Below are 25882 nucleotides of genomic sequence, written 5' to 3'. Positions count from 1 at the left end.
GATTTTAAAAGCAAGCCAGGGAGAAGACAGCGGGGAGAAGAATGCAGCAGCTGGCCGCACCGCCGGGGGGAGCATTGTGCTGGGGACACAGATGCGGCTGATAAGTGAGTATTGCTTTTTTTTTTTTTAACCTACTATATACTCGAGTATTGCTCGGCTTATACTCGAGTCAATAAGTTTTACCAATTTTTTGTGGTAAAACTTATTGACTCGGCTTATACTCGGGTCGGCTAATACTCAAGTATATACGATAATTTTACTTCCTTTGCTTTTGATTGGACTTGTCCAATGGGCTTCCGTTTTTTTGGAGGCATTCCGGACCACCACACATCTAAATTATTACTGAATCGCAAAGCTGTAATGCCTAATCTGTTCTAGTAAAATGAAATCTGTGCTATGATTGGTTGCTATGAAACTACCAGAGTATTCTAAGTTAGATTATGAAGAGTACATGTACCAAGTTTGCGTGAGATCCATCGAGGCGTGTAGGAGTCTACGATGAACGAACAAACATACAAAAAATTTCCACTTTTATATATAGATAACATCTAAATAAAACCCATCTTTCTTATAGGTTGTGCGGGATCGGCTGCCGGTCACAGAATGCGAGAGGGGTCACTGTGGTAGCCAGTCTTTGGGGCTGGAGATCCGTGTCCTCCTCAAAGGGTGAATTTGCTCCTTTCGAATGTAAGGCCTTGAGAGGATATCCTGCAGCTTCTGCTGGTAGGACCTCTCGGCCTGTAATCCGGATTCATATTCTCTCCGATCCTCTTCTTTTTCGACCTTTCGCTGTAGCTGTTGATAAGAGACCTGAGAGAGAAGTTGCTGCTGATACAGCTTGGCGTTCTGCATTTGCCTGTGGAGAAAATAATAAATTCCTTACAAGACACAATAAATAAGGAAAGTACAATGTGAAAGGGGCTGTCAGGAACATTACAGGTAAATGTAGAAAGGTTTCGGCAGCCAATCAGAACTCAGGACATATTCAATATTATTGTGGGATAAAAGTCATGATCCTGAAGGACATTTCGTCCCTCTGTGAAATATATCATGTATAACGCACATGTCAAACACAAGGCCTGTGGGCTGAATCGGGCCCGCCACTTCATTTTATGTGGCCTGCCAGCCGTGCAGCAGCCTAAAATGCATTCCACTAACCCAGCCTGCAAAAGCGGTCCAGTGGTCTGTGACCGCTGACCTCTCCCCACAGCATCTGCATGCATGGTTCTGTACGCAGTGCAAACACAAAGGTCATGAGCTGCAGACTGGGTGAGTAGGGTGCCTGTAGGGATGCTGCCTGGCCAGAAGCCAATAGTGCGGTCGCTATTACTACTGGGACTACCATGTGGTTGACTTATTACTACTGGGGCCAATATAGGAGATACTATTAATACTGGAGAGACTATATGGGGACGGGCACTATAACTACTGGAGCCAATGATATAGGAAACACTTATTACTGGGGCCACATTTGAGGTCACTATCACTACTGGGGCTACTATGGGGGATCCTATTAATACTGGGGCCACTATGAGGGTCACTATTACTACTGAGGCCACTATGAGGGTCACTATTAGTACTGGGGCCACTATCAAGGTCCCTATTACTAGTAGGGCCACTATGAGGAACACTATTACTATAGCGGCCACTATGGGTGTTACTACTACTAGGGCTAATATAGGGGACACTATTACTACTGAGGGCACTGTGGAGGGTAACTATCACTACTGCGGTCCTCAGTTTAAGGGTGGATTCAGATGACCGTATATCGGCTCGGTTTTCACGCAGAGCCGATATACAGTGTCCTCATCTGCAAGGGGGGGGGGGGGGGGGATGGAAGAGCCAGGAGCAGGAACTGAGCTCCCGCCCCCTCTCTGCCTCCTCTCCACCCCCTCTGCACTATTTGCAATGAAAGGAGGTGGGTTGGGGCGGGGCTAAGTTCGGAGAATGAGCCCCGCCCCGTCCCACCTCTTCCCATTGCAAATAGTGCAGAGGGGCAGAGAGGGGGCGGGAGCTCAGAGCACTGCTCCTGGCTCTTCCACGCTCCCCCCCTGCAGAGAGAGACGACGTATATCGGCTGGGAGTGAAAACCGAGCCGATATACGTTCGTCTGAATCCAGCCTAAAACACACTTACTACTGGGGCCACAATGGGAGTCACTATCACTACCGGATACACTATGGGGTCACTATTATTACTGCAGTCACTATGAGGATCACTATTACAACTGGGGCCACTATGGGGGACCCTATTATTACTGGGGCAACTATAGGGAACACACCGACTTCATTCAGCTGTTCGGCAATGTTGCCAGGAGTAGGATCCTAGCTGCAGCCTCAGGTAAACCAAAGTTGGCAGGTGTGGTTGAAATAAAGGTAAGAACTGCGGGAAATAATTATGATCCTTTTTGTGCCAAAATTCTGGCACAAAAAAGTCACACTCTTGGCACAAATACCAACTTTTAATAAGTTTGCTCAGGCCCCCCTCCAAAAAAGGCGGGGTATAATGTCAGGGGGCGTGGCCATGTTTAGCCCATCAGATTTATGATCATTTTTGCCAGAAAGTTACAGTTGAGCCCTAAGCCAGCTCATAGCTAGCCTAGGTTTCAGTCTGATGCACAGAAGTGCTGGCAGAAGCGACAAGTGTGACATTTGTTGTACTTTCATTGGCACAAAGTTTACATAGATTGGTGAATAAAACTCCAGTCTTAGTAAATATGTTTGTTTTCTGTGAATGGAACTTTTGAAAGCATGCTCACTTGTTGCAGATTTTCTGCAGAAAATCAATCCAATATTTCTGCAGCAAATCCATAGGGAATTCACAGCAACAAATCTGCACCTTTTTGTTGTAAATTTGCTGCTGTGGAAAGGGAATAAAACAATAAAATGCCAAAAAATGATACTCGCCTTCTGCATCTTTTCTCTGGCCCCCGAAGAAGCTTGCTTGGTCCCTTACTGGTCTTTTCTGCTCTCCAGCAATGATGTATCGGCCTATGTAAGCACTACAGCCCGTGATTGGTTGCAGTGGTCACTAGAGATAAGCGAGCATACTCGCTAAGGGCAATTACTCGATTGAGCATTGCCCTTAGCGAATACCTGCCCGCTCGGAAGGAAAAATTCGGCTGCCTGCAGCAGACAGGGAGCGCGGAGGAACGGAGGGGAGATCTCTCTCCCTCTCTCCCCCCCGCTCACTGCCGCAACTCACCTCTCACCCGTGCCGGCAGCCGAACCTTTTCTTCCGAGCGGGGAGATACTCGCTAAGGACAAAGCTCGATCGAGTAATTGTCCTTAGCGAGTATGCTCGCTCATCTCTAGTGGTCACATGTCTACCCAACACAGCATTACTAGTGGCCAGAAGAAATCAGCAGGGGAGCAGGTAAGCTCCTTCAGAGGACGGGGAGAAGATGCAGAAGGTGAGTATATTGTATTTTTTTCATTCTTTCAATGTCCCTTTCTGCAGATTTTGCTGCTGATCTGCTGGTAATCCGTAGCTAAATCTGCAAAAATTTCCACTTCTTATGGATTTTGACTTCCTATTACACTTAATGGGGAAAAACCCTCAACAAATCCGATATCAATCCACAGCCTACACCAACAAGCTGCAGATTTACAATCCACCCAGTTGGTTAGTTCACACTCCTGATCTTTTTCCGTAATTTGCAGATGAGATTTTTGTAAATCCCACCCATTTTGCCGTTACAGTAATATGCTGCGTATTTTCTGCACAGAAATCCATGGTGGAAAATACGCATCACATATGAATGTATCCTAAAAGCCACATTGCAAAAACAGTCTATAAGAACAAATGATACTAGTCCCTTCTTCGCCTCGGCCTCACCTTGTATTCCTTTCCTTCTCAAGCTGTTTGTGTTCTGCAATCGCCATTTCCAGAAGTTCTTTATCACATGCAAGTTCTTCCTGTTCTTTGGCAATTTGCTGCACTAGAAAAACAGAAAAATAGAAGAGCTCAGTGTCTTGTGGGTTTATGAAATACCCCAACAAAACCCGTTCGGTCACCGGAAACACAATGCCATAGTCATATGTAATCCAAGGAAAACAGTATACAAGGAAATAACCTCATGGATGTCATCACTGCAGTGCTGTAACCATCATCCAGATCACCTCACTCATCCTCTACATAGAGGATATTAATGGCTTACAAGACCACCTACCAGACATCTGCGACCCCCCCCCCCCCCCCCCCATAATGTGGTGGGCTGATCTACATCAGCAAGATACCAAAAATGAATATTCCTTACACTTCTCTTCAATCTGCTGTCTTCTGGTCTCCATGACTTCTTTCATCAGGCGGTTCCTGGCCTCCTTCTCCAGCCTGAGCTGTTCTGTCCGCTTTGCCCAAGATTTCTTCAACTCTGCCTCAATCAACATATCCATTTCTTTTTCTTGCCTCTTCTCTTCCTCCAGTTGTTTTGCTAGATACTGCCGGTATATCTGCTGCTCTCTCTGAAGCTCCATCTACAGCAAAAGCAAGTTAAGGAACATTTGAGCACAGGAAATCTATTAGTCAGGCACCTGATTGTCTGGTAATCTCCATAATTTTAATATTTTCACAATACATCTTTACCAGGGGCAGAGTTCAGTTTTTCTGTATTTCTCAACTTTCATTGAGTTATGCAATAAAAATCTGACTGCGGCCACCACTAGGGGGAGCTGAGGGTTACTAGAAATGATCCTCCCGATTTGAATCACTCATTACTCCTGTGTAATGACACTCAGATACATAAATTTGAAATCAATGTAAAGAGAAACTTTTGTTACACAACTTTAAAAAGGTGATCAGTGTAAGCCGTCTTTGTCACTCGACACACATTAAACCTATAGTTAAGTTCCTGCCATAAACGTTGTAGCGTATCCCAAAAACTCATGCAATAGCTTCTGGGATGCGTAATCGCAGCTCGTGGTGGATGGTAAGGGAATACTCAACTGTTTTTCAACTACCGTATATAAATAGTAAAAGGATTAATGCTGAAAGTGTTGGCCCTTTAATAAAAAATGTAAGAGAAATTGTAGAGGGTGGTGAGGAGAAAACAAATCTATTAAATAGTTTGCTAGCTGTGGCTGTGATGCACCATGTACAGACACACTATCAGACTAGGGTATAGTGACTCTGGTCACGTGACGTCAAATCTTAGAAAACTTGTTCAACCAAAGAATTTCTGTGATTTGTCTGCAAATCGCTGTCATGCAACTCTATGGCCACCTTCACACAGGCAGTAAACGTTGCAGATTTCCACTGGCGGAACCGCACATTTACAGTACAAGCTATGTGATTTCAGAAATCTTCACAGGGAGTGGAAATTTTCTGCAACAAATCTGCAGCATTTTTGAAAATATGCCTAGTTATGCTGCGGACTTATCCTATGGAATTCAACCCTTGAAATACAAGAGTTAAAGGGAACCTGTCACATCCTCACAGAACTGTCACATCCTCACAGGAGCTGAGTGAAGTATTTGTTATGCTCATCGGCTTCCGTGATCCAGCTGTGTCACCCTCTGAAGTCGGCATATGGCGCGAAACTCTGACACTTCTCAGAGCCCCATGCATGCGCTCTTCCATAGACTTGCATAGGAGAGAGTGCATCACCCGGCTCGCTGTCATATCCCCTAACAGCACCATAACTTACTTTGTGGTGCTGTGGGGACTTGACCGGTTCCCCTTTTGCAACTGAACCACAATTTAAACCGTGGCCAAATCCGCCGCACGATTTACATGCAGATTTGGCCACCTCGAATTTCCAGTGGAATTTCTGCGGGTATTCTGTTGCAGAATGCCTGCAACAATTTTGTTACATGTTAAGTTACCCTATTAAAGCCAAATGACATACAGTTCACAGGCATGTCACAGTAGCATGTAACTTGCATTGCAGTCTATGATGGCAAAGTTGCATTTAACTTGTGACCACAAATCCAACAGTTTTGAATTCTCTCCAATGTCATGTTGCAGTTGGGTTAGGTTACAGGTCGCAGCGTGTCTCCATTGACAATCATTAGATGCAATGTTGCAGTGCGATACGGTCATCTTGGTGTTGCATGACCAAAGTCGCCATGTAGCTCTAGACTAAGGCCTCCTTCCCACGAACGGATTTCCGCCGCGTAATTCGCGGCAGAAATCCGCTGCGTTGCCCGCAGCTATTAGGTTCTATTGAACCTAATAGCACAATGCTCACGATGCGTAATTCCACCGCGGAATTACGCACCGCGATTTCTCCCGTCCTCACCCGCAGCATGCTCTATTTTCTGCGGGTGAGGACGGGCTGTACGCACTGACGGCTTCCATTGCAGTCAATGGAAGCCGTCCGTTCACGCTATCTCCCGCTGTAACCAGCGGGAGATAGCGTGAAAAAACGCTTTCCCGCCCACCGCCGCGCGTCATATGACGCCGTATGACGCGGCCGGCCGCGTCACGTGACACGGCCAGTGACGCGGCGGTGGTGGGCGGTGACGGGCGGTGACGCGGCGGCGGTGGGCGGGGAAGCGATTTCACGCTATCTCCCGCAGGTAAGTATAGGGGCTCTGGGGGGCGCCGTGACGGGCTTCACAGCGTAATATTACGCGGCGGAGCCCGTCACGCTCGTGGGAAGGAGGCCTGCAGCTCTTATCTAAACTGATACACTGCAACAAACTCTCAAGTTTGCACAATACAAAACTTGACCCCCCCCCCTTTCATAAATCATCCTCGCTGTCTAGATTCTCCAGACTTCTTTTAACAAGATTTTACCTTGCGCAGATGTTTCTCCTGCGTACCATCCTGACTGCCCTGCATAAGCTGCTCCATGATCTTCATGTCCAGCGCCAGCTCCTCCTGCTGTTCTTTGGCCAGACGCTTCATCTTAAGGCGGATGGACTTATCCAGCGTATTCCTGACCTGTAGCTGCTTCTGCTGCTTCTCCCGCTGAGCGCGTTCAGCCTCGAGCTTCATCAGTTTCCGCTGCTCCACCTGTGGGTGACACAACATTATTATCACTGTCCCACGACTGGTGTTCACCAGTACACAGAATAGAGGGTTACCAGTAAGTAAGCTTCCTCTTCCTTCAGCCTCTTCTCCTCCATCCTCTGAGCCTCGGCCGCAGCTCTCTGGACTTGCAGTACATCTAACATCTCTCGGTTCAGCTCCATCTGCCGCTGAGTCTTCTTCTCTTCATGTTCCACTTTGGCCAATCGATCCTTCTCCCAGAGCTCAGCAAAGAGGATGTCCTCCTCCTTCCTCTGCCGGTCCAGCTCTTCCTTCAGCGCCAGCTGCGCCATCCTCTCCGAACACACTTCATTCTCATGCATCTTTGACTTTAGTACTCGCAGTTCCTCACACTGCTCCCTGAAGAGCAAGGATAGACAATATGGTGAGGCAATGAGATTGGTGCTCGTTTGTTTAACTTTCACACAGACCAATTCTGAATGTATGGGGAATGAATGTTCTCAGAAGTACATCCCATGTGCTGCCAAAAACCCGAAGAACAACCATTTGCTTGTTTGTTGAGTGCTCCTTCACGTGGCCTTATGAACATTTTTGCCTCATCATCTGGACATGTAAAAGTCCTTTAGGACTTGTTAATGGTGTCCATTTTGCTTTTTATGTAAATAAGTTCTGCAACGTTCCAGCATACTTTAGGGCGGATTGTTTTTCATTCTTTGCATCACATTTATCATGGGCTTTCAGGCACTTTTTATGACTTGTGTGATAAAGGGTGTGGCTTTATGGAAAAGGAGGCGTGGCCTAAAATGTGAACAAAAAATTGCGACAAATTTTGGTGCAATCATTATTGTAAACCGAGAACCCTTCTAAAAGGAAATGGGGAGGAATTAGAACACAATATATATGAGAAATTAATAAGTTTCATTCATATAAAACCAATAGACCCCTTAAACTTTGCAATTCTACACCTTCCCAGACAGATGTTAATATCACACCTTTATTTTTCAAAAGTAGTTTGACAACAATTGCCAAATACACTTAACAAAAAAAAAAAATCAAGCACCTAGAAGAATATACATATGATTACAGTTGTGGTGTAATTAGATGAACGGTCTTGCCACCTGAGGCTTTAAATGGTTCCACCCTTGGCCTATAAAAGGCTCTTGGAGGCTCCTTGTGTGTAGTGACCTCTTCTTCCACTTGTGTAGAGCTTGTTGACCACTAGACACCTCTACGACGCAGAGAAGAGATTTCACCTGTTACAGAGCCTGAGAGGGGCGCATTATTGGGATGTGAGAAGCTGGATGGTCATATCGATGAATTGTCCCCCACCGGCCGTTCTGACCAGACTGGTAGGAGGTGTTGGGACCAGTGGATGCGTGAGGACACACAAGGTGACCGGGCTCAGTACGCCCCCTACAGACCACCAGTAGAGAGGAGCATCTGATCAGACTGTTAGGAGGTGTTGGGACCAGTGGATGTTTGAGGGCACAAAGGGTGACCGGGCTCAGAACGTCCCCTACAGACCACCAGTAGAGAGGATCGTCTGACCGGACTGTTAGGAGGTGTTGGGACCAGATTTATCACAAATAGAACATGCATGGGACCATCTGGGACACCAACTTCAACAGAGTCTGCACAATCTAAAGGCTCAGTTACAGCAAATGTAGACTGATTTGCTGCAGGATACCATACAGATCCTGTATGCCTCCATGCCCACCTGTACTGCACCTTGTATCCAAGCTAGAGGCGATACAATAGGGTACTAAAGCCTCCCTTCTGCACTGCCGCCTGACCGGAGCTGGAGGTTGGGTGAGTAGAATGCCTGCAGGGATGCTGCCCGGCCGGCAGGCCACATAAAATAAAGTGGTGGGCCGGATTCGGGCTGCGGGCCTTGTGTTTTCCAGGTGTTTGATTGTTTTTATAACAATCAATGTATATCATAATACATATAAGAGCGCAATGCAATTCTGTTGTAACAAAAAAAAAATGAAATTAATGGTGGCACCAGTTTAAAAATTTGTTAGGGTCAATTTTCACCCAGGGTATTCCAGGTTTAATAAGGACCTGCCAAGTCCTCCAATAAGCATGATAGGCTGTGCAACTTTACAGCCACGTCCCCATTGATTCCACCAAGTCACCTGTAATGGCTCTCATTATTTTCAGACCTGATAGTAGTCCACTGTCCAGTGGAAGGTCTTCCCCAGCCAGGGTCAATGGCTGACCTGAGATATGACTGACTGGTGGAGATCGCCCACGTGACAGTGGACCAGTGTCACAGAAGTAACTGGAGCTATTTTAAATAAAAAGAGGACAAGGGGGCTAAAGCAAAAATAAAAGCCCCAGAGTAAGCAGCGGGGACGTGGCTGTAAGGTATGCAGCCTATCATGTTTATCAGAGGGCATGACAGGTCCTCCTTAAGGACGTCCGCTATAGTGAGGTACCGGAACTGCTGGTCACGTTTCTCTGCCACTATTGCCAGCCGTTCTTTCTCCCGTCTCTCTCTCAGACTCTTAGCCCGCTCTCTAATCTTTGCTTGTCTCTCCAGGGTGGTCTCGCTCATAGACTCCATCTCCTTGATGTGCTCCAGCTCTTCTGTCTCCAGCAATGCCTTAAGTCTGATGGAGTAAAGGAAACATTAGTCAATGGCAGCATAATATACAACTAGAGGATGCTGCGGACATCAGCGGAAGACAGCAATGCATTGTGGGAGCAGGCAGGTATAAAAAATACATCCGCCGCCTCCCTATCACCTCCCATAACAGCACCATAATTAGTTTATAGTGCTATCGGGACATGACAGGTTCCCTTTAAACCTGCACATACATGTTAGCTGACTACTGACAGCCAGGCTCCTGCTCTCAGGCTGCTTTTACACGGGCGACAAAATTGCGCGATTTTCTCGCGATGTGACAGTGCTACAAATCACATGTATGTGTAGCCCATGCTTTCCAATGGGTTCCTTCACATGAACGATGTTTTGTAGGCTGCTACATCGTGAGAAAAAAAATCATGGCATGCTCTATACAGCCGCGATTTGTGCTATTTTTTAGCCTATGTTTCCCTATGGAGCCTTCCTTTCTGTTGCACCGCATTGCACGAAAACCACGTTTTCATGCGGCGTGATGCAACTTTTACAGTAGGAAATCTCACTGTCCCTAAAATAAGCGATAGCTGCATAAAAAAATGAATGGTTGGTATTAATTCATGGGGTGCTGGTTCTGATTAGCTGAGCTGCGGCGCTCTGGAACCAATCAGAGGTGGCGCTTCCTGGAGGCGGGGTTTTTCAAACTCCTGACCAGGAAATGTTGCCTGAAGACAAGTGCTGGGGACCTGCAGAGAAGACGTGAGACGGGGCTAAGAGCAGCTGTTAGGTGATGTATTTGTATATTTTTCTACAGATTTTCAGGGTAGGGTTTATATTTCAAGCCCCCCTCCCCACAAAAATCCCACCAAAAGAGCGCTACACAGTGATATCGCACAGAACACCAATACGATAACACTGTGATTTTCTCGCGTCGATAGCACTGTCGCCCGTGTGAAAGAGGCTTCACTGACAGTAACCGTATCAGATCCTAGCAGTTTAACCCCTTACATGCCAAAATCAATAGCATGTAAGCAGATGACAGGGGGAGGGGGCCCTTTCTGTCACCTATCAGTACCCCATAATATGATACCAAGGTACCAATGGGTTCCCATGGGAGCTGGAAATCAGACAAAGGCCTCTGTGTCGACCATGTAACTCAGCGTATTAGGCCCCATCCCAGGCAGAGTCTAATAGGCTGCTGCCATAGGCATTGTAGAATGCACTACATGAGTAATGCAGTGTACTATCGAACTATCACATATTCTAATCCTCTTAGGAAGCCTTTACACTTGCGATAAAAATCGCACAATTTTCACGTGATGCAAGAGCGTGAAAACGCAGAATTATGAAACCAATGATTTTCAATGGTTTCATTCCCATTTGCGATGCTTTCACTCATGCGATGTGGGCTGAAAAAAATAAAATAGCAGTATGTCCTATCTTTCTGCATTTTGCTTTTTTTATCTCCCATGTTTCCTTATGGAGCCTCCTTTTTATCGCATTGCAAAGTACGAACTTGAGATTTTCATGCAAAAAAATCGCAAGCAGCGGCAATGTTTTTGCAAGAAAAAGCATCGCTGGCGCTCAGACATCTCATGAGCAAAATTGCAATTTTGCCACTATTTTCTCACGGCAAAATAGCGATTGCCAGTGTGAAGGAGCCCTTAAGAGACTAAAAAATAGCATCAAAGAAGTTCAGTAAAGTTTAATTTAAAGGAGTTTTTCTGGGACATTCTATATAGTTAAAAGGGCTTAAAATTAAAGAAATTGAATACTCACCTATCCCAGTGGCTTCCCCTCTGTGCCCCAGGTGCCCGCCGCTTGAAACCCGGAAGAAGCAGCGGGTGATTATATGCTGATCACTGTGCACATGACCACTCAGACACTCACAGGCTTCAGTGGCCACGGAAGAATGAAAGCTGAATGAGAATCACTTGCTTTTCATTCATCGTACATTTTATGCAGGCATGAAAACCACCGTTAGCTCATTCACTTATCTCTCGGTTTAAACAGCGCCTGTTCAGTCTTTCACATCCTCTCATATAGCAAATGTGAAAGACTGAATGATTCTCATTGAACAGGTCAGAGATGAATCTGCCTGTATAAACAGGCTGCATGAGAGCGAACGAGTTGGCGGTGACGTCACTCGTACATTCGCCCATTCAAACGAGAACCGGCTCATCTAAAAGGACCCTAATGTTAGAATGGCGCTATTTACTGTTTAGATCCCCATATATTCCATGACTCCGCTCTCTCACGCTCTGGTTCTGCACTGTTGTATGCTATAGACTAATATAGGGTGCTGACCTGTCTCTTCGCTCCTCTGTCTGCAGTCGGTAGTCTTCCATGGTCTCGTTGACCTTCCTCTGCACCCTATTGTGTAGTATCTTGTGGTCTGTCAGCCTCTCCCATTTACCCCTTATGTCTTCGAGGTCTATATCTTTGGTAAAGGCCAGCATTTGCTCCCGGAGATCTTCCCGGCGTCTTGTCTCCAGGATGATGAAGTCATGCGGTCGGCTGGAAGGAAACTTGGCTTTCTGCATAAGGAAGAAGAGTTTTACACAGTGGGACCTGATAATAAACTTTTAGGACTACTTAAAGTTGAGGACCCTCTCTGCAGCCCGCAATACTGCCTTCCTCCAAGTGCATGTAGCATAGCCTGCAAGTGGACTGAATTTCCTACTAGGATTTTCATCACCTAAATCGATCGAAGAGAATCCAGGAATGCCGTTTACTGACCGCGATCTGCCCCGTGGTTCAATTATTATGACCGTAAAAATTACTGTTATTACATCTGATGAGCAGTCATCATAGAAGCAGAGACCTGCCATCCCAGCCTATGCAAAGCTGGTTGATTGTGCGGGCATCTGATGCCAGCCCTATGCTGTGCCTACATAATACCAACATAAAGTGCCCAAATATAACCGCTATAAAGTGTGCACACTGCAATACCAACATACAATTGTCATAGACTGCTCTAATAGTAGACCGTCATTATACTGTGTAACACATACCACAGTACTGAGCCCAATATCGACATAAAGTATCTAAATAAAAACAACATACACTGGCCAAACAAAATTGTCATAGACCGCTCAAATAATACTGCCATAAAGTGTGATAATGCCTATACTGTGTCCAAATAATACTGCCATAAAGTGCCCAAACAATATTGCTGTAGAATTCTCAAAGAACACTGCCATAATGTGTGCAAAAAGTACTGCCATCTAGCACTGCCATAATGCGTACAAATAATATCGCCAAACTGTGCCAGAATAATTGCTCCACAAAGTGCCCAAAGAGCAATATATGCAACCCAAAGAAAAATCTCACAGATTGCTCAAATAACACTGCCATAAGTGTAATAATAATACCTCCATACTGTGCCCAAATAACACTGCCATAATGTGTGCAAAAAGTACTGCCATATAACACTGCCATAATGTGTACAAATAATATCACCAAACTGTGCCACAGTTTGCTCCACAAAGTGCCCAAAGAGCAATATGTACAACCCAAACAAAAATGTCACAGATTGCTCAAATAACACTGCTGTAAGTGTAATGATAATACCTCCATACTGTGCCCAAATAACACTGCTATAAATTATGATAGTAGTACTGCCATACTCTGCCCAAATATATGCGCCATAAATTGTGCCAATAACAATATGCATTGCCCAAAAAAACCTGTCAGACTGCTCAAATATCGCTGCCATAAAGTGTGATAACGCCTCCATAATGTACCCAAATAATACCATCATAAAGTGCTCAAATAATAATATTATAGAATGCCCAAACACACCATAAAGCGTGCAAATAATACCATCAAACTGTGCCAAGAAACACTGCCATAATGTGCCCAAAAAACAGTGCCAGACAAAATTGCCATAGACTTTGAATAAACCGTGCAAATAATACTGCCATGCTGTGCCTAAATGATACCACCATAACGTGCTCAATAATATCTCCATAATGTGCAAAAATAATACCACCATTAAGTTCCCAAAGAATATTGTCATACAGCGCTGAAATAACACTGATTTAAAGTGTCCAAATGATAACACTATTGATCTGGATTATGATTTTCTCCAGCAGGCTTTGGGGTATTTTGTCGCTTACGAATTATATCGTGTGCACACATCATCGAACCAGATCAGACACAAGTGCTGGTCTAAAACTGGGAGAGTCTCTACAATGTGTAGAGGCTCAAGACTTTTATTATAACACATGACAACCGCCCTTCAATGGGCTTGCGACAGATTACATCAGTAACATATAAGATTCTCATTTGTCGGATCATATAGAATCCCCCACCTCTCTGCCCACCCCCTTCCAAGTGCTGAGGTAGTATGGACTTTGTCCTAGCTGAAGTCAGCTCCGTGTATAAGCAAGTCTTATCAACATGTGCTCAGGCTGAAGCAATTCCTTTGTTGTAGAAGTTTCAGGATGGGAGTGGAAGGGGGCTAGGTAAACACTCAGTGTTAAACACAGGATATACACGACACTATGGCCCTTTAACTCTTAGAGGCTGGTTGTGCAACTTGTGTAACTTCTATGTACTTAACTAACATTACATCAGACATCCATTGTCTAGCAAATACTATGATTAGATTGTGTGTGTGTCCTTTAAACTCCTGAGCTAAAAAGTCATTACAACAGCAAAATACATTTGGGTTATATTAATCGATAGACATTTTATACCAAAATAATCATCATGTCTATCACAATCCCCCCTTAAAATGTCTATCCTCTAACTCTCTATCTAATTTTCACAGTTTTCTGCGCATGAGCCTATAACTGGAGCGCGTTGAAGGTTCGTTTTAGGGTCTTCAAGGGGGTGTAGGACTTGTCCACTCCTTCTGGGGATGCATCCAGCAAACTCATGGTGGGAGCGGCTTTTCCAGCATCAGTTTCACAGGGCTCTCTGACACAGGGAATAACACAGCAGACTAGAACAGAAAAGGTAACCATCAGTTCACATACAACAGCGACGCCCGTCTGTGCCAGGATCCTTTACCACCCGCTCATCCATGGCGAGTGCTGGTCCCAAAAGTTAGCTCTTTTTAGTCAATGCGGTCAGCTTCTTAATGGCAACTGCGTTTTTACCCGCGGGTCACGTGTCGTCTAGGATGTAGGTACAACAAGTCTCCCCTATCATCTTACAGACACTCCCCTTTTTAGCTAAAGTCATATCTAAGGCCATTCTATTTTGAAAAGTCATAGTCGAGGTAGGTCCTATTGGTCGACTAGTCCCTATAAGGCGTCTCTAGTATAATTTATAAACCACTGCTAATTATAATAAACATAATTAATCCAGTCAACATTTATTTACCATAATGATCAGGAAAATGGACTCGAATCTGGTTTTAACTTGGTCTCTAATTTTTAAAACTTGTCAGGTACCCCCCTTGGCTATCCTATGATGTCAATGTATACGTGTAGATCAAAACTACCACCAGGGTTCTCTCTTCTCGCTCTAGCATAATGTTACAATACTAGTAGCGTGCACAGGTACGCACGGCGTGGTACTCCCTAATCTTCACCCACACCAATGTCCCTCCTGGAGATAGTCCTAATGGTGAACACGTCCAAGTCGCCTCACCCTTGCGTCAGGGTTTTCCCACTGCCCGTAAGTCCCTACTCCTAGGAGGGGGGGATCCCTACCTCACCTCAGAGGGAGGCCATGGATTCCCTGGGCTCATTTCCGGGCATCCATACCCTCTATCTGTACAAGTTAACACCCCACAGGGTGTGCCCTCGCCGGAACCTAAGGTCTTCTGCACTATCCCTTGGCAAATGGGAATTCCACTGACAATCCATCTTAGGAGATCGGGGCAGGCACAGTACTAGTACATTTCTCCTTTTCTTTGGTAGCGTATGTGGTTGGCATTATCGGAACTGGCTCTTCATCTTTTTTAAACAAGGGAAATATTGGTGAGTTCCCCAAAAATCTCCCTCTACCCTGCCTAATTGCCTGGCAGGTGTAGTTTCCAGGGTAGTCAGTAATACTCTCTTCGGTGCAAAACACTTAAGTAGTTATAGAGTATTCCTTCTTCCATTTCTCACGGACAGTGTAATTAGCGGAAATGTTCGTGAAGAGACTAAGCATCTACAGGGAGATTTAGGGGGACCATCCCCGAGTGTAGTCGGGCACTACCGCACACGCAACAGTTAGACTTGTTGCTCCTGTTAGCATTGTACCTCATCAACTCCAACCAGAGATTCTGGTCAGAGTAGCCAGTCGCTACTGTCAAGGTGTCCTCAAAAGGTAGGGTTGGCTATGATCATCATGTTCGTCAAGGTCTTTATCTTACGGCGGAGGGGGTTAATTATGGGCACGGGACTAAGTGAAGGCTTCCATTCGGCTGCATCTACCATATCCCTTGTTTTAAACTTCCCTAAGGGATCTGTCCTCCCGTACCGGTATGTCCCCAGACTATAAGTCTCCCCGTCCCCCGGGCTTGGATCTCCCATGGTTAATGTAAAAACCGCATTAAAACCAAGCAACATTCTAAGTTCAGCCTTCCAATACCTGCTGTCCTTATTATTCTCAAGGAGGGTTATAGGACTAATTAGGGATTTCCCGCTCTTATCTTTCTTATTTAAGGCACTTCGCGGTTTATAGGACTAGTCTGTTCCTGCGTTCCATCCCACTAATCCCCAATAACGGCAGTCTTCTCCCCAGACGTTATCAGTGGCGCAAACATATTGTATTCCCCAGGTATGCAAGTCATATAACCAGCTGGACTGAGCTAAATCTGGCCTGCGGTGGGATCTTGTGCCTAGACACGGGACCACAGTACAATAGTCGAAGGAATATGCGGCTACTTGAGCATTGGACGAGTTATACTAGAAGGTAACCATACCCCCATATTCTTCCAACTAAGGATTCCAGTTGCCACCCTCCTCTCTCACTAGCCCTAACCAGAGTAATGTCCTCGGCACAACTAAGATTGGTCTCCCGGATCTAAAGCTTTCTTACAGTATGAAGCATGGATCCATGTAAGTCTTTTGGCTAGTTTCACAGCTGTGGCAGTAGTCAGAAGCACCTGGTAGGGGCCATCAAATCGGGGCTCAGGAGGGTGCTTCCTGGGGAACTTCTTGACGCACACCCAATCCCCAGGCTGCAAGATATGTGTCCCAGTGTCTGCCTCTGAGTCTGGAAGAGAACACCTGTGCATAGGCTTTGGTTAGTTCTTTAACAACGGAAATCACATACTTAGTCAACACATCAGATTGTAATTGTAACTACTGAGGATAGTAACAACCTAGCCTTGGAGCTAGCCCAAACAATCTCGTAGGGAGATAATGTATAATCCCCCCTGGGTTCATATCTTACACTGTATAAGGCTATTGGATGACAGTCTTTCCAAAGTGGCGTCATTTTTAAGTATCTTACTTTTTAGCGTGCCACTACGTCTCTCCACCTTTCCACTACACTAAAGGTGGTACAGTATGTAAAAGGCCTGGGATACACCCAGAGCAGACATGACATGTTACATTCACCTGCGAAGTTTATACCTCTGTCTGACTCTGAATCACTTCTGGTACCCCATATTCACAGTTTACCTCGTTCATGAGCTTCTTTGCGGTTACCTACTTGTTTGCCTTGGTGACAGGGTCGGCCTCCAACCTGCAAAGACATCAACAACAACAAGCACGTATTCATACTTCCCAACAAGTGGGAGCTGAACGTAGTCAATTTGCAATCCCTGAAATGGGTAGAGTGGTCCCGGCAAGTGTGATGTGGCAAATTTACTTCTGCCCTGACTCACCTATGGCATAGATCATGCTAAACCGGACAAATGATGCAGCAGCTACAGAGAACCCAGAAGTCGCCCAACCTCTTTCAAGCGTCGACATCATTGCTGCTTTACTAGGTGGGTCTTTGCGTCCATCAGCTGGGCCATCATGGGATACAGGAACTGTGGTGGGCAAGTGCTGTTGACCGTTCACCACACGCTGTCCTGTTTCTGCTGCTCCCATATTAGTCCATTTATTCTTTTCTTCCTTGCTGGCTTGTAACTGTAAAAGTCTTTTAGCATATCAAAGTCCAAATTTTTGTCAATGTCCAAAGTTTTTACCACTGACTCATGCTGTCAGTATCTTTCTTCTTTCTTCCACGGCTTGAGGGCCGCTGCCTTTGCTGCGCTGTCAGCGAGGGTGTCGTCTCTCGCCTCTCCAGTGTAGGAATCGGTGCGAACTCTCAACTTTGTCAGGTAGAAGTAGGGCCTCCATGCGACTCTGTACCGCTGCACCATTCTCAATTGGTTGTCCTGCTAAGGTAAAAAAACTGTCTGGCCTTCCATATTGGGCCGTAATCATGAGCTGTGCCAAATGCATACCAGGAGTCAGTGTAAAGGGTTGCCGGTCTTACCTCTCGCCACTCTACTCGCCTCAGTGAGGGCCTTCAATTCCGCTTCTTGTACTGAGACATGCGGAGGCAGAACTTCTGCTTCTAGGACATCTTGTTGTGTGACCACTGCATATCCGATGTGGAGTCATCAATCCTCACCCTGGTACCATCTGCAAAAAGCTCAACATATGCATTATCAACAGGGGTTCTGGTAACTGTTTGCATACCTGCAGTTTCTTACCGAATTAGTACTAAATAATCGTGCTGATGTTCTATTTCACATGGCTCGGAATCTTGTTATCTTATTCCATTTATTTATTTATTTTTTTCAAACCCAATCGCTGATCTACAACACCTAGATCATCTATGGCCCAGATCACCTATGCCTCCCCCCTTTTGAACCGGAATACTCAATGGAAAAAGAGTCATTGCGTTCAAACTAGTAAACCAAGAGGCACAAAAACAAGCACTTTGTAGGTCAAGGTGACATTGTATGCAGCGAAGTCTGAGCGAAAATCTCCTTTAGATTTTTTTTTTTCCCAGGTTGCAGTTAGCATTTTTTAACACAAGGGGGCGCCACACAATTCAAATTTTACGTCACCCAGTGTAATAGTATTTCAGGGTATGGCCAGCGTTTAGCTTTTACTCTCCTGTCGGAATATAATTATAGCTTCAGTGTAGACTGACACTAGAATATACAAAAGACTTAAAGAAAAACTAAAGAATACGGATGACTTAACATCCTACTCTGGGCAATTCAATCCCTCTTTCTTCACATAAAAAGTTAAATTACTTCATCAAATTGCGTGAAAAAAGTTTGCTGGGTGACTATAGTGAAATTATTCCATCTGTAGGAGCCTTCCATAACATCATCTGTCTGAGCATCCATTGGAGAAGCGGGCAGTGGAAAACAGAGCCCCTGGGAACATGAGAGAGCGTCCCCTGTCATGTATTCCTGGTCTCTGCCCCCCATGTATCAACTCCAATCTTCCATGCACTATAAACCAGCTTAGTCATCTACTATGTCCCAAGCTGCATCTCCACAAAGGTTTGTTTCCCTGAACTTATCACACATCCAAAGTGGCCACATCTTGGAGCGTAACAAAGTCTGGTCAAACAAAACCTTACTTCAGACAATCATGATGTTAGCATTGGATACAGTGGCATTGGGGAATATAGGCCTCCCAAGTGCAGCAAAATGGCTGCCAGAGGCAGAAAGGGGCGGGGCTACAAATCTACCAGGTGAGGCAAAATGGCTGCCGGAGGACCGGGCGGGGCCAGGGGCAGCAGCACTCCCAGGTGAGGCAAGATGGCCGCTGGAGGAGAAAGGGGCGGGGCCAGGTCCTGTCCCGGATGGGGAGGGACCGGAAGTAACATCACACACCCTGAAAGTGAGCACATGGGGGGAAGTAACTTCAGGGTGGGGGCAGGCCTCACTACATTTACTGCAGAGTCACACTATGTTGGGTTGTAAACATTGCAAGCGCGGCCGCCATTACAGGGAGGGGCTGTAGTCAACACAAAGGCATTACATTGTTCATTAGCAATACACATACCCCCCCTACATGCTTTCCCCTCTTGAATCTCTTAACTACATTATACCTCCTCCTAGCAATCTAAAAACACCTTTCTTTCTGCTAGGCTTCCTGCTCATCTTCTGAAAACTTTCTACAGCCTATCTTATCTGTCCATGAACTGACATTTCTTTCTGCAACTTTTCCTGGTCCTTTCCCATCAGCAACCAAATCACAAGCTCTATGACCTTTGTCCTTGCTCACTTTGCTCAACTCTATGCTACCTGCTTATTCTAGGCTATTCGAAGTTTCTGGACACAATAGTGTTCCTCTTGTAAAATCTGCTTTCTCCAAATCCTTCCAATATAACCTCTTTCCCACTCAGATTACAATGCACATTAATTCTACAAAACACAGGGAACGACAAAGTAAACAGAAAGGGTTAATTGGAAAAAGCTTTCAGTTCACTCTTATCAGCAGCCCTCCCCCCAACAATAAACACTGCACATTCTTTCTATAATACCAGACAGACGGGATTACTGGAGAATACCCACAACGGCTCAAGGTATATATCTCATCTACCTTTATAACAGCCCACCGTATACTAGTAATCCCCAAGAGCACTCCTTGTACACGATCTAGACAGGACATTTAGCTATACACAGAGACTGACGATTATTTTCAATGACCAAAACCTCAACAATATTCTGGAGAAATCAGCCGTCACAAAGCACGGCTATACCTTTCCACATATGAGAACATAACACGCTCAATCATAAAGGTAAGTATACGTATCATAAATCTTCCTAACCTCACACTAGTTTTACCTAGGAGAAAGTGTCACTGGCGTGTTCCCTCAGACGTAAACAGCCGAGTCCGCCCTCCCGACACATTAACCCTCACAGAATTTGTCTCTTGGTCTTGCATACACAATTTTTAACCGTCTCAGACATAGCAGACACAGCGTACAAAATACCCCTAGACAGGTAACATGGTGATTTTTCCGAGTGGACAGAACTAGAGTTATTACCTGTCTTTCAGTGAAGGTCCAGTCTGGATCAGGAACAGGCAGAAAAGCAGTCAGAACCCAGCTCACATTGGTAGATTTACATAAAGCAATCTTACCGTGTTCTGTAGATTTCCGGGCCCCTGAGTTCTGCGTGCCATCTGCCGATCTCTGTACGTTCTAGGCTGTGACCTCACAGATCCACTCGCCCACCCAGGGACGCCACTGATCTGGATTATGATTTTCTCCAGCAGGCTTTGGGGTATTTTGTCGCTTCCGAATTATATCGTGTGCACACATCATCGAACCAGATCAGACACAAGTGCTGGTCTAAAACTGGGAGAGTCTCTACAATGTGTAGAGGCTCAAGCCTTTTATTATAACACATGACAACCGCCCTTCAATGGGCGTGCAACAGATTACATCAGTAACATATAAGATTCTCATTTGTCGGATCATATAGAATCCCCCACCTCTCTGCCCACCCCCTTCCAAGTGCTGAGGTAGTATGGACTTTGTCCTAGCTGAAGTCAGCTCCGTGTATAAGCAAGTCTTATCAACATGTGCTCAGGCTGAAGCAATTCCTTTGTTGTAGAAGTTTCAGGATGGGAGTGGAAGGGGGCTAGGTAAACGCTCAGTGTTAAACACAGGATATACACGACACTATGGCCCTTTAACTCTTAGAGGCTGGTTGTGCAACTTGTGTAACTTCTATGTACTTAACTAACATTACATCAGACATCCATTGTCTAGCAAATACTATGATTAGATTGTGTGTGTGTCCTTTAAACTCCTGAGCTAAAAAGTCATTACAACAGCAAAATACATTTGGGTTATATTAATCGATAGACATTTTATACCAAAATAATCATCATGTCTATCACACTATGAACGGCCAAACAAATATGTTGCAGACTGAGGAAATATCACTGCCATAATTGTGCGTCAGCATATGGCGATCTGGGTAAGCATGCTTTATGTTTGCTAAGCCATGAGTGGGATAGAAAATGGGCTCGCATACCTATGGAGTCAACTCTGCTTATATTTTGCCCAAATAATACCGCCATACAGTGCTCTAACAAGTCCAACATGCAATGTTTAATGAATAGAGCTATACAGTAATCTAACAATAATGCCATACAGTGCTCTAACAAGTCCACCATACAGTGTTCTAACAATACCGCCATACAGTGTTCTGTGAATATGCAGCGTCCCGTAGGGTGACTCCGGACACAGGGCATACGTTTAGGAGTTGGGAGGGTAGAGTGGTCACTTGTCACTGTGGCACTTACCAGGCTCCACACACAGCCTCGGCCAGAGCAGCACTGGGCCTCCTCCGCACACCCCTAGGAGGGGGTGGCCAATAAACATAAGAACAGGAGATAAGGTTGTCACGGGTGACGCCACCGATCTGTTACCCACCGGAATGACTCTTAGCGTTGTATAAATGAGCCACAGACTGTGTAGCGTACCTCAAGTCCCTGGGAATGGTCATGGCCTGGCAAAACTTTACTTGGAAACTTTATCAGGATACACTTGAGAATACACTGGTGCAGGTAAACAGAAGATTAGAGGTCAGGGAGGAAACACAAGAAGACACCGGTCCTGCAGTCATAGTTATCTGCTAGGAACTGCTTCTGGAAGGGGAACTCTCCAGAGGAGGATAGGGGTAGGGTCACTCCACAGACACGCTCACGGAATAGTACCTCTGCACGGTGGTCTTGGCCGTCTCTTCTCGCTCACTCTCAATTTCTCTCTTACTTGTCCTCACTCACTGTTGCCTCCTGGCATTGGGGAACTCAGGAAACCTCTCTTCTTCTTCCATTCTTCACCACATGAAGGTTGAAGGTACCCCCATGTGGCTGGCACTATGAAGATTCTGGACTCTACTACCACACCCAAATCACTCATACTTATAATCTCTCACATACCACATGACAAGACATGAATTGATACATTTTCAGGCATCTCCCAGTCTCATGCAAACATTAGCCTTTCACTTGCTGCAGCTGTGCAATACACATAACAAGATGACTAGACAACTTTGCACAGCGCATCTACAAAAGACATGACATGTATGACACTTATGGAGGGGCCAGCAACATAGACTTCTGGCCACTACAAATACCTCCATACAGTGCTCTAACAATACTGCCATACAGTGCTCTATGATTACCTCCATACAGTGCTCTAACAATAGTGCCATACAGTGCTCTATGATTACCTCCATACAGTGCTCTAACAATACTGCCATACAGTGCTCTATGATTACCTCCATACAGTGTTCTAACAATAGTGCCATGCAGTGCTCTATGATTACCTCCATACAGTGCTCGAACAATACCACCAGAGTGCCAAAAAAGTACTCTATACGGTGTCCAAATAATACAACTATAAAGTAGCTGAATGAAACCTCCATACAGTGCCCATGTAACATCACCATCTCACGTCCCAATCCGCTGCCATGGTGACGGGCAGGCTGAGGGGTGATTGCCCCACCTTTTATTTGACCCTGGATACGGGTTTATCTATTAGACAGCTTTCACGTGATCACTTTACGGGTATATCTTTGCTCCTCTATTACAGATGCGTGTCCTGGCCTGACTGCAGAAATACGCACTGAAGCCCACAGTATCGCCACGGTATGCTGTGAGTTCCGGTCTGTAGATAAGCCGGCATAATACATTTGTGTGAAAGCCGCCTTACTGAATGTTATAAGGCATTTTTACGGATGACTTACCACGGCCACGTTGTGCGGAGCCGGACCGGTCACCTCCCTGCAGCGGGGTCTGCTCCTCTGACTCAGCAACATGGCGTCTCCCTTTCTATTGGACGTCTGTTGGAAAAATAGAGAACAACTGAGAAGACTCGAGAGGAGTTACTATTTTACAGAAGCAACGCAAGGTGTTTTTGAATTAAAAATGCCCTAAATCGGCGTGAAAAACACACGTTGGAAAGTGCAATATCAGGCCGGGTGTAACCTAAGGGTGCGTTCACATGGGCAATCGCGTTGGAAACTCAGACCAATATTGCGCTCATAAAATTGCGATGTTCCCTGCAAGTATGTTGTAATTTGCAAGAAAATAGCCCCGCTGTTCATGTACGATTTTTATGCGAGTTTTTAATGCGTGGGAAAAATCACATGTATTTTTAATAAGAAATATTCAAAATCACATCACACCCGCGTGAGACTTCCACGAACACGCGAGGGCGATGCAATTCCTTCTGACCAATGGGCGAGATTTCTGCAGGGCAGGAAAATAGAACGTGCTGAGACTTTTCTTGCAGCGTCGCTGGGAGAGAAAAATCACACGTATAAAAGGAGCGCTGAAAACAAGAGCGTCTAATCCAGGGCGCATTTTGTGCGTCTCGCAATGCGTGAGAGTCACCCAAAGATCGGACATGCAGCGACTTCTCTATCTCAGGCCATCGCTCCGACAGTAAATAAACCGATACAATTCAGTAGATTCTCTTCAGGTGAGAGTTTCATCTACATCGTGCGAATCCCCTGTGACTGACTCTACGGCTCAGTCACGCGGGCGGGGAATTAGCTGCACAAAACCAAAAACACTGCAAATATAGATGTGGAAATCGGCTGAACGGACAGTTTTTCTGCACTGAAGTCCTGAGCTTCAGCCACGATCCTTCCACATCAAACAGGAGGGACTGAAAATATGCGCTGCTGGAAAGAGAGATGAGAGGAAGCCCTGGGGCTCCCTTCATCCCCAGGGCTTCCTCTCATCTCTCTTTCCAGCATCCCCGGGGCTTCCCTTCATTGCATGGATGAGGGGACTCCCTGGGTTTCCCTTCATCTCCATGAGGGTTCCCTTCATCTCGGGGATAATAGGACTTCCCAGGGCTTCCCTGCATATCTCCAGGGGTTCCCTTTATCTTGGGGATAAGCAGACTCCTCAGGGTTTCCCTTTATCTCTCTGGGGGTTCCCTTCATCGCAGGGATAAGGAGACTCCATAGGTTTCCCTGCATCTTCCTGCGGGTTCCCTTCATCTTGGGGATGAGGTGACTCCCCGGGTTTCCCTGCATCCCCCTGGGGGTTCCCTTCATCTCGGGGATGAGGGGACTCCCTGGGTTTCTTCGCATCTCCTTGGGGGTCCCCTTTATCACGGAGATGAGGGGGCTCCCTGGGTTTCCCCGTATCTCCTTTGGGGTTCCCTTCAACTTGGGGATAAGGGGACTCCCCGGGGCTTCCCTTCATTTTTCCCTCTCCAGCGAAGGGAAGCCCTGGAGAGATGAAGGAAAGCCCGGCCGTGGGGATAAAGTGAGTCCCTCGCCATGGGGCTTCCCATTATCCCCTTGTGAACACAGTGCTTCCGGGTTTAGCGGCGTGGCAGAACTCGCTCCCTTTTTTTCTAGCTCCCATAGGAGTCTATGGACACTCCTGCGCTTTGCGCACCAAAGATAGGGCAGGACCTGTATTTTCGTGCTGCGGGGAGTTTCAGTAGCCGATGTTCTATCTTTTTAGGTGCAATTCTTTTGTGCCTAAAAATCCCTTCGTCTGAACGTTTCTATAGGAAACCATCAGTTCTAATAGTCGCTTTTTTTGTGCATGTAAGTTAGCTGCGCAAATCCCGTCGTGTGAATGAGCCCTAAGGCTGCTCTTACACAGGTGTTTGTAAAAATGCAGCGTTTTCAAACATGTTGATAGTGGTTTTAACGCACCCCATCATTGCAATGCGTGATGAGGTGCGTTAAACCCCCCCCCCCCAAAAAAAACCCGCAGAAACGCGCTAAAATAGAGCGGACAGCTTTTGAAAAGCTCATCTGAGAAGCTCCAATGAAATCAATGGCGGCGTTTTACAGCGGTTTTAGTGGGCGTTCCAACGCTGCGCTAAAGGCTGTAAAAAAAGCTTGTGTAGAGCGGGCTCGGGGCTCATTCGCACGGCGTATCTGTGCTGTGCTGCACATGCAATACGCTGGGAACAGAACCCATTGATTTGATTGGCTGTATCACAGCAACGTATTTTTTTAAGTTTGATCGCATCAAAAAATACGCAATATTTTGGTACGTATTAGGCGCCACAATCGGAAGTGAACAGGCCAGAGAAAATACGCAGGAAATCGGCTTATTCGCTGTGTCCGCGTGCAGCAAATCCACGAGCCCTTCGGCATAGTTTTTGCGTGCACCAATACGCAGTATATCTGCGCGTACAAAAACCCTGTGTTGCATAAATACAGCGTATTAACGCGACTGATGTACCGTTCCGCCGGTGTGAATGAGCCCAAAGACAACACTGATACATCTAACATCAGCTATAACCAACTAGTCAGCTCCCAGTCGGTGTGAACTACAACTCCCAGCATGCACGAGGAGGAGGACATATGCTGGGAGTTGTAGTCCCACTTCCCCATCTGCAGTCTGCCGTTATTACCTGGCACACCGGGCCTCTCCGCGGTCCGCAGGCAGCAGGGACTCCGCATTCGGTTACCAAGCAACGCGACTCCGGAAGTGACATCACACGTATCCAGGC

The 25882-nt window shown here is 45.9% G+C and overlaps 1 protein-coding gene across 2 annotated transcripts; it reads right to left on the bottom strand.

Annotated features, from left to right (window-relative positions):
- On the bottom strand, nt 1-25882 carry CFAP53 (cilia and flagella associated protein 53). Of its 2 annotated transcripts, XM_066602559.1 has the most exons (9): nt 25784-25882; nt 23136-23231; nt 11825-12054; nt 9375-9548; nt 7029-7332; nt 6739-6957; nt 4259-4475; nt 3838-3940; nt 1-856 (listed from the first exon to the last, which is right to left on the bottom strand). In XM_066602559.1, the coding sequence occupies exons 1-9, from the start codon at nt 25865-25867 to the stop codon at nt 616-618; spliced, it is 1668 nt and encodes a 555-aa protein (XP_066458656.1). In that variant the 5' UTR covers nt 25868-25882; the 3' UTR covers nt 1-615. The 2 variants fall into 2 exon arrangements, with proteins under 2 accessions (XP_066458656.1, XP_066458657.1); XM_066602560.1 differs by lacking the exons at nt 23136-23231; nt 25784-25882 and adding an exon at nt 16502-16615.

This window comes from Eleutherodactylus coqui, chromosome 5, assembly GCF_035609145.1.
Source record: "Eleutherodactylus coqui strain aEleCoq1 chromosome 5, aEleCoq1.hap1, whole genome shotgun sequence".
Lineage (NCBI taxonomy): Eukaryota > Metazoa > Chordata > Amphibia > Anura > Eleutherodactylidae > Eleutherodactylus > Eleutherodactylus coqui.
Note: the sequence above shows the minus strand (reverse complement) of the source record. Positions and strands in the feature narration are given on the sequence as shown.